At 44.4% G+C, this 9,874-nt stretch overlaps 1 protein-coding gene across 1 annotated transcript in view; it reads left to right on the top strand.

The window, feature by feature from the left end:
• ATE1 (arginyltransferase 1) overlaps positions 1-9,874 on the top strand; it is a 180,198-nt gene that overhangs the window by 1,132 nt on the left and 169,192 nt on the right. Inside the window, exons 2-5 of the mRNA XM_014520607.2 lie at positions 1,265-1,409; positions 3,796-3,859; positions 7,517-7,579; positions 8,376-8,491. Of these exons, the coding sequence (XP_014376093.1) occupies positions 1,265-1,409; positions 3,796-3,859; positions 7,517-7,579; positions 8,376-8,491 (388 nt within the window). The remainder of the gene's footprint in view (positions 1-1,264; positions 1,410-3,795; positions 3,860-7,516; positions 7,580-8,375; positions 8,492-9,874) is intronic.

The raw sequence follows: 9,874 nt of genomic DNA, 5'->3' as shown, positions 1-9,874 counted from the left end.
CTGGGGACAAAACAGCCCTTCCCCCGGCCCGGGCGTGCAGCAGAAGGCCTCTGCCCCTTGCGTGCAGGGACAGCCCGAGCTGCCTTGTCCGAGGGCTGCTTTGCAGTTGAAGGGGCAGGCGTTGTTCGCCCCCCGGCCCTGGGCAGGGAAGACCTCGGGGGTCCAAACCCCCCTGGCGAGGGGTGCGTCCCCACCCAGCTGGGCACGGGGCCTTGCGCACCCGGGGTGTGAAGAAGCCGGGAGGGGTAGTGAGCGGCTGGATGCGAAGCCGGTGGTGGTGGTGGCTCCGTGGAGCCCGGGGCGGTCACCCCAGTTCAATGCCCCCACCTCAGGGACGGCCCTGGCGTCCAGTCCCCTTGTGAAGATCTCCAGGGCAGGGGCCTGCACCGCCCCTCTGGGAGTTCATACCAGTCGGTCTCGCAGGTCGCAAAGACGTTTTTTCCTTACACCGGCAGTCCTCCGACTTGCGACACAACTGTTTCCTGAAAACGGCGTCTTCAGTCGAAACGTCGTCACTCGGAACCGATTTTCCCAATGTTATAAATGGGGGATTGGTTCCTGAACCTAGGCCGGATGACCTATTTTCACCAAAAATAACCCCTAATTTTGTACTCGATCAATTATAGATGAGCAATACAGCTACATTAATGCATTTATATTGTAAATAGAATCATATTGATTTGGAAGGACCTCTTTGAGATGACTTTGCTGGGCTTTTTGAAGGGTTGGGGGCTGGGGTCTTCTCGGGAGTCTTGGCTGCTTTCTTAAAGAAAGCGTCCAGGGAAGTTAGGACAGACGTTCTCCAGGGAGATGGGCGACGCAGAGACTTGTTCGCTGGCGTGGCATGGCATCAGATCAAGCGTTGTAAAGTCAAAACTGACGTTATAAAGTTGAAACGGCATCGGTTTATAACCCTTGTAACTCGAAATGTTGTAAGTTGAGCACTGCCAGCATCCAGTCTGAAATCTCTTCTCCTAGGAGTTTATGACCAGCTCTCCTTGCCTACGATCCCATAAAAAAGCAAAACCTGGGACACGGTTGACAGGCTACAGAGAGTAGCCGTGCAACTGAGGGAGGCTGGTCAGGCTCACAGCTGATAAAGCAGCAAGGAGCCACGGACAACTCAAGGCAGGTTAGAGTTGGCAGGAGACATGCTAATGCTGGTCCTAATCGGGCTGCCAGGTGTTGCTCCTGGGCCAGTCTTCAAATTCAGGGTGGGAGTGCCCTTTGCGCCACTTCGTAGTACAGTTGTTCTTTTATGTAGGTGCGAGTGCTGGTTGCTGACAAAGAAAAATGGGGGGAAAAAGGCTGCATGTGCTTAAAAACAAAGTGTGAAAGAAAACAGCATGAAAGAAAAAATGTAGTCAAGGTCCAGCTTATGGACCTTTACAAAAGACCTGAAGACTTAAGTAAGATAAAAGCGCAGAAAAAGAAATGGATATCACAAGAACCGATGAGGGAAGATATGCAAGGCAGATTTCGGAAGCTGAGGTGGAGGGTATCAGACCTCAAGATAGACCAAGGCAACAATGGGAAGACGACACTCAAACTGGTCTGGAAGGGGTAGGTGAAAATGCAACAAGGTGGGAGGAGGCTGCACAAGACAGGCTGAGATGCAAAGGCCCCTGAGGTCTGTGAGGCCAGAGAGAGAATGCCTTTTCAGGGGTTTGGGATGCAATCCTGATTTATTACTGGTAAACATTGTCCACCTCTGCTTGGGGCTTCAGATGCTTCCAAATCCTTTGGCAGGCATCCTACGTGTAGGCCCAAGCCCAAATGCTTGGGGTTCAGATGCCCCTGACTTTGTCTTGCCCTTGGCCAGACAGCGGCAGGGACAAGCTAGGGAGGAGTTTCCCATTTCCATAAAGTCAGTGGATAGCCAAGATCCTCCCACTGGAACCTGGCCAGGGGAAGCTAATTGTGGAGGATCTCACAGGGAGTCCTGCCCTCAAGCAGACAAGGGTGTGACCCGCCACTACACAGTGCCATTTTAATTGCATTACTTCGGTCAGGATATTTCCTCTGCCAGGTTGGTGACTGTGGCGTTTCTTCTGCCCTGATTTCAGGATTGCCTGAGGAAAAAAAACAAAACCTCATGCTGTGGTGGGGTTAGAGAGTTGTATATGTGACAGCCCAGCAACTGTGCAAGAAGCAAGGGGTTTTACGGTAATATCTTTTATTGGACTAACTGTATAGTTGGGAGAGATGTGACAAATGCTTTCAGGCACAATAGCTTCTGTCTAACATCTCTTCCAGCTAGATAATTGGTCCATTAAAATACAGCACCAAAAAAGCCTCTGGCTTGTGGATAATCCAGAAAGTTTGGTCATTTAATTAGTTGCTTTTGCAGGTCTGCTTCTGTCCTGGGACTGCTGTCTGCTTAAGGCAAACCCATCTTTTACTGGCTGTACCAGATGTGAGGCAGTGTAGTTAGCACCTGTTGTGGGAGCTAACTCGGGAGAACTGATCATCTCTCTAGTTCAGACATACTGTGCAAGACTGATGCAAGCTATATGAATTTTAGCCTGTTTCCAGGTCCTAAACGCTATTAGTGTAGTTAAAGAGGCAACGTGGTCCTTTGTTCATAAGTGTGTCTTGCACTTACAGAATTAAGAAGTGTGTGCATATAGGAATAACTTCCTCTATTACAAGGATCCAAACACCTCTTTGATGGAATGCAGCAGCCACTGCTCCTGTTTGCAAATGAAATGTGATCTGCTGATGTAAAAGAATATGTGTATTTTCATTCATGTGGCAAACACAATATCTGTATCTTCTGTACAGAACTGTGTTTTTAGTTTTTGTAAAACCTGAATTTAGCCCTGTGGGAACAAAAAAAGCAAAGCATGTAATCATGACCTGTGTACCAAATACCTAAAACTTGCAGTGCTGTCAGCATTATGTATCGACAGAGGAGGGTCTTCTGTTTGCTGGTGTCCTGTTGCTTTCAATCTGAGTTTTTCAAGGGAGCTTTTTAAAAAAAAAAAAATCATTCAAAGAGGAATATAAAAGAAATTTTACTCCTATGAAATGAGACATAATTTGTCTCAAGTACCATAAACTGGAAATCCTGCTTATATTGTGTAATATAATCAAATGAACAATAGACATCTTTAAAGAAAGATGATAAAACTTTTACTCCTATTTCTTTCAAAATACTTTTTGTTTTGCTGGCTGAGAGCTTCATTGTAGACATTTCTTGCTTCTAAGGGTAATGTAATAGGCATTATTAAAAATATCTCTTTTTGTAGAAGCATTTATTTTTCATGCAGAAAATAACACATATATGTATCATGTTCAACTCTTAATTTTGCCAGCTCAGAGTACTTACATTCCCAACTGCATTTTTGTAATTGTTGACCTATCTAACGTGCAGTATTTAATGTGGTGCTTTGTCCTGATTCAGCAATAGCTAAGCAACAGAGATTGTTAGCTGCTGTCACAGCAGGCTTTTCAAGCTCAAGCAGTAGAGGCATATGGTTTTAGAACTATAGGTCCAGCATTCAGCACTTGTCCTGCCCTGGGGCTGAGACTTACCCCTGTAGAAGTAGTTCCAGTGTTTTCAGTAACCCTCTTGTGAATAAGGACAATTATAATAGGATATAATAGTTAAGATTTGGATATGATGTCTGTTTGGACATTGAAGTGATGCATGTGAGTAACTGTTTCCTAGAAAGATGTGTGTTCAAAAAATTGAGAGTTAACTTTTGGATTTACTGAAATATTTCTATAAAATTGTTCCTATCTTTATATTTAAGGAAAACTGTTAATCAATTGTATAACTGTTTATTACAGGCATGTGGGGGCATTCAATGACAGTTCAAGATTACCAAGACCTTATAGATAGAGGATGGCGAAGGTAAATTAAAAAAACAACCCTTCCTCCCCCCAAAAAGAGGCTGCACAAAACAAAAAAGGGTCATTTCATAGAGCATTTAATAGAAATGTTTTTTTCCAGACTGCACACAATTTTTAAACAAACCTCCAGAATGAAAGCCTCATATGCAGCACTGAGGACCTGAAGAATGCTTCTGATTCTCATTGTCCTAGCTAATATAAATGTAAACAATATATATGGTTGTGGTTTATTTGGAATTTTAAAACTTTCAAAGCAGAGGTAAAAGACTATTTCTTTAAGCATAATGGGCACGTCTACATGAGACACTTAACGTGCATTGGGATAATTCTGCTGCACATCAGTGCGGCTGGCAAAAACCATGCTAATGTGCAGTAGTTTTAGTGCAGTGTGCATTAAGCGTCACACAGAAACCATTCATCTGCACTAATGTGCAGTAGTGTCAATTATGGCGCATTAAGTTAGTCCGTGTTATTACAGGTACTAAACTTAATGCGCCGTAATTATGGTGCATTAATTAATGTGTAGATGTGCCCATCGTGTCTTAAATTGATGCTATTCCTTTAACACTGAGGTTTAAATATAAGGCTTAGGGATTTATTTGGGGGGGTGGGGGTTTGGATGAATGACCATCATCTTTTTAACAAGGATAAAAAAAAAAGTGCCGAAGACTTCTAAGGTTGTATTCAGTCAACTAAATAAATGAGTTGTGGTTTTTTTTCAAAAAAAGTTCAGCTTGCAGCTCTTCAGGACTTTTGAGTGTCCAATCATTATTTGGATGATTAATGCTGGGACTTAAAAAAAATCCATTTGTAGTGTTCAAGAACACTTGTGATATCTTGTACATCTCCCACTGTACTCTATAATTTATATAAACTGTTAATAAGAAGACTGGGATAACTTAGGAAAAGTTATTTTCAGAATATGTGGGCTTTCTGCCTTTTGAAGCTGGAAGATGTGGTTGAATTTGAAATTTTATTTTTCTATTTGAACAAAGAATGTTGTTCTTGTTTCCTTGTCTCCCAAAGCAGTCTGTTGGTTTCCACAAGAAGCACCTTGCTACTTAACTTTTTCCCCAGTCTCCATTCTGGGCACTTTCCTGTTGTGGATATTAGTTCATGCCTGTTTAACTTCTCATACATTTTCTAAGGAGCAGAAGGAAAAGTGTGACATGATCTTTACTTTTGCCTTAGAATCATAGGTCATAGGACCGGAAGGGACCTGTAGGATCATCAAGTCCAGTCCCCTGCCATGGGCAGGAAGTTGTTGGGCTCAGGCGAGCTTGACAAGGTGCCTGTCCAGCCTCATCTTGAACACCTAAGGAGGGGGACTGCACCACCTCTGCTGGGAGTGAGTTCCAGATTCTGGTGGCCCTTACAGAGAAAAATTTCTTTCTTATATCTAGCCTGAATTTGCCCTCTATTAGCTTGCGCCCATTGGTCCTCATCCTCATTTGAGGGGCCTTCCTGAAGAGTTGCTCCCCTAGATCTTGATGCTTACCCCTGACGTACTTGTAGGTGTCTATCAAGTCACCTCTCAGCCTTCTCTTACTCGGGCTGAATGCCCAGTTCCCGGAGTCTCTCCCCATAGGGCCTGTCCTCCATGCCCGTGACCATACAGGTGGTCCTTCTCTGCACCCTCTCAAGCTTATCAATATCCTTGAAGTGCGGTGCCCAGAACTGTACACAGTAGTCTAGCTGAGGCCTCACCAGCGCCAAATAGAGAGGGAGGAGCACCTCCCTGGATCTGTTGGCCACACAATGGCTGATGCACTCCAGAGTTCAATTTGCCTTTCTGGCAACTTCTTCGCACTGCTGGCTCATATTCATCCTCAGGTCAATTGTGACCCCCAGGTCTAACTGAGATGCTGTGCCAGCCAGTGGACCACCCCCATTGTGTAATTATGGTCAGGGTTCTTCCTACCTAGATGAAGGTCTTTGCACTTTTCCCTATTAAACCTCATCTGATCGCGTTCTGCCCATGAATCCAGTCTGTCAAGGTCGTCCACAGCTTGGTATCATCCGCAGACTTAATCGTTGAGTTTTCCACCTCCTCATCCAAGTCATTAATAAATATATTAAAGAGCAGGGGTCCAAGCATCGATCCCTGGGACCTCCAGGATGAGGCCATCCCATCGATTACCACCCTCTGGGAGCGGCTTCTAAGCCAGTTGTCCACCCACCTCTGTAGATTGCTCCAGCCCAGTACCTTCCAGTTTGTTTGAGAGGATCCCGTGGGGAGCAGAATCAAAGGTTTTACTGAAGTCTAAGTAAATCACCTCCACCTCGTGTCCCTCGTCCAGATGGCTAGTTACCTGGTTGTAGAAGGGCACAAGGTTTGTCAGGCATGATCTACCCTCAACAAAGCCGTGCTGGTTGCTTCTTAACACCCTATCAGTTACCAGCTTGTGATTGGCCTCCTTAACCATTTTTTCAAAGATATTACCCAGGACCGAGGTCAGATTGACCAGTGTGTAGTTTGCAGGGTCATCCCTCTTCCCTTTCTTAAAGATGGGTACCACATTGGCCTTCTCCTCATTGTCCGGGACCACTCCTGAGCTCCATGACTCCTCAAACAACTCGGCCAGTGACGCTGCCATAAGCTCAGCCAGATCTTTCAGGATGTTCGGGTGCAGATCTTTGGCCCCATCAGACTTGAAAATGTCCAAGCATTGTAGGAGATCCCTCACCTGTTCAGGACTGATTTCATGTTGTCTGTTGTCTTCCCCATGTTCCCTGGGGCTCTGGTCAGGTGGAAAGCCCCCGTTTGATTTCAGTAATACCGATGTCACGCATGTATTTAGGAGTTCTACCTTTTTGCAGACATCAATTGTGGGCTGCCCAAGTATTCAGTAGGGGTCCGACAGTGAAGCCCAATTGTTTTTTTTTTGATCCCCATGTATCTGTAGAAGGACTTTTTGTTGTATTTTATTCCGGTTGCCAGCTTGATCTCCATGCCTGCATTAGCTTTTTGTGTCTCGTATCTGGAGGCCCTGGCAATACTGGTGTATTCCTTTCTGGTTGATGAGCCATTCTTCCATTGCATATATGCTTCTGTTTTCTTTTTCAGTAGCTCCCTAACATCCCTTGGGACTGTAATTTTCAGTTCAGTCAGTGATTTAACTGATCAGAGTCTTGTTAACTTTATTTTGCTGCTTGCAAAACCTGGGAGCAAGCACTGATGCTTTGCACCTATATGCAGGTAGAATTAATGATCCTGTAGTAAGAAAACAATCTCTTAGTAATTGCAAGTGCTGAAAATGTATATTTTTTAGAAAAATGAAATCTTAGGTTGTCAGAAACAGGTAAATAGGCCCTTCCAGTCTTCAAGAGAAGCTTGCCACTGAATAAAAAAGTTTGTCTTATTCAGAATGGGGGCTCAGAATAAAAATTGTGTCTTGGAGAGACATGGCTAAGATGGGATACTTTCATAGTTGTGTTCTCATGTCACCATTCCCATTGCAGAAAGACCTAAATATGAATTGTCTTGTTAAAATAAGAATGTGGAAATGCTGCATGATAGCAAATGAATGAACCTACTATGTAGATATTATTGCTTGAAGGAATAATTTCATTTACTTTACAATAACTTAGACTTTTCAGTGAATGAATTTTATCTGATGCACAGATTAAAATGTAATAAAACTTTTATTACTTTTAGAAGTGGGAAGTATGTCTACAAGCCCATTATGAATGAAACATGTTGTCCTCAGTATACAATAAGGTAAGATCTTATTGCATATGAATAATACATTTAATATTGTGGTGGTCATTGAACATTTCCAGTTGTGATGCCTCTTCATTATAGGCATTCAGGATGTTTTAATACCTCCTTCGGTTTGAAATAGAGTTGGATAGTAAATTTACTTTTTACTGGTGTTGAATTCCTTGAATGTTAAATGTCTAAAAAGATTCAAATTATGTATGCACCCAGGCCTATCCTAATTAGTTAACCAATTTATGGCAGCATCTGTGCTGATGTCCTTTAAATTATTTGGTGGTTTCATACCAGTTCTTAATAGATATGTGAATGTATCTGACAGGCAGCCTCCCTGGCTTGAGCTGCAAAGATGGTAAATAGTTTGAATGAAGGTAAAAATGATTCCTAGGCAATGGTGAGGGTAGTGATAGTGTCAGAAGAATTTGCATTGTTGTCACCAGTGTGGCATCTAATACATGGGTAGCAAGGACTTCAAAGTGTCAATAAGCACTTATCTCGAGCAATATACCACACTTTAATTTATTTAGTGGGTGTGTAATTTCCTTCCGTTTATGCAACTGTAAGGTCAGATGAGGGGTTGTATCATGCAGTACAAGGCAACAGAACATCAGAAACATGAAAATGGATTTAATTTAATGGATGGTGACAAGGTTTACAAAGGAATTTAACAGAAAAAATTGAAAAAAAAATATTTGCATGAAATAATATCTGGAAAGTTCAGATAACTTTTAGTATTTTCTTTGAAATGCTATTTCTTCAGAGAGAGACATTTCTTTAAAATGTTTGTTTCATTTTTTAGATGTCAAGTTCTGCATTTTCAACCTTCCAGATCTCACAAAAAAGCTCTGAAAAAAGTGCTGAAATTTCTTTCTAAAGGAGATGTTTCAAAAATGGCTGGTGAAGGAAAGAATTATGGTGGGTGATATCTTTTATTGGACTGATTACACGGTTGGGATTTCTGGACAGAATTATTTTTACAAATGGATAATGAGCCATTGGTGTGTGTTCTTTTACAAAAAAAAGTGTGGTCAAGTATTTCAAGGGATTTGAAATTTTACAATCTCATGGGTGGGAGAAGTACTCTGGAATTTAAGCACTGCATCTGTTATTTCTAAACCAGTTAATGGAGCAGGTAGATCATATCTACCATCTAAGAGGGGTACCGTATAGCTCAGGGGCAGGCAATTATTTTGGTTGGAGGGCCACTTAATAAAAGTTTTGGTGAGCTGTTGAGGGCCACAAGGGTAGCCCAGTCCCTTGATGAGTGCCCTGCCCCCTGGTTGCCATCTTGGGATTGAAAGTCCCACCTTTGCCACCAGAAGTCCCTCCCCTTGCTCTGGAAGTGCCATCTTGAAACCGAAACCCCCCCAAATCATATACTAAAAAAAAAAAAAAATCAAACGTCTACTATAACTTATTTTAATATTATTTAAAAAATATATTTTTCCTGATTTAGGTGTGTTTGCATAGTGTATATAGTGGTGATTGCATAATAGCTCACAATACAGTCTTACTCTTGTATATTGGGTGGGGTTGTGTGTTTGGGGGGTATGTGTGTGGGGTCTGTGGTTGGGGTGGGGCTGTGGGAGTGTGTGGGTGTGTGTGGCATTATGGTGGAGGGTGGGAGTGTGTGTGGGGGGTATGGGAGGGTGCAGGTGTGTTTCGGGGAGTGGAAGGGTGTGGGGGTGTGGGGAGGGGTCCATGGAGTCTCTTGAGTGTGCCAGTCCCTGAATCTGCATGTGCTGGCGGTGAGCAGGGCCAGCCCTGCCCAGCCCCATAGCGCTTCTGCCCAAGTCCCCGGCTGTACTTGGTGGCAGGGGGTAGAGCCAGCCCCACCTGGCCCCATAACGTGCAGCTCCCATGCTCCCACTCAAGTCCCTGGCTTCAGGTGGCGGCAGCATTCAGGGCCGGGCCGGGCCAGGCCCGCCCTGCCCCATAGCACTGCCACCCCAGTCTCTGTCTGTACTTGGTGGTAGGGTGCGGGGCCAGCCTCACTCAGCCCCATAGCTGCAGCTCCTGCGCTCCCACCCCAGTCCCCGGCTGCATGTGGTGGCAGCATGCAGGGCCAGCCGCACCTGGCCCCATAGCATACAGCTCCCTGCGCTCCGTCCCTTTCCCCCAGACGGAGTCCCTGGCCCCCGCCCAGCGGGGCCTGTACTTGAATTCCAACTCACAGGCAGGGAGGCTGGGAACAGTCATGGGGTGGCCAGCAAAAGCCTTTGCAAGGCAAAGTCTTTTTGTCTCTCTTACCTCCTAGCTCAGGGGTAGGGCTGGTCAGGCCAGGCTGGGGGGAGGGGG

This window comes from Alligator sinensis, unplaced genomic scaffold (genome assembly GCF_000455745.1).
Source record: "Alligator sinensis unplaced genomic scaffold, ASM45574v1 scaffold28_1, whole genome shotgun sequence".
Classification (NCBI taxonomy): Eukaryota; Metazoa; Chordata; order Crocodylia; family Alligatoridae; genus Alligator; species Alligator sinensis.
This window is presented reverse-complemented; position numbering and strand designations above follow the sequence as displayed.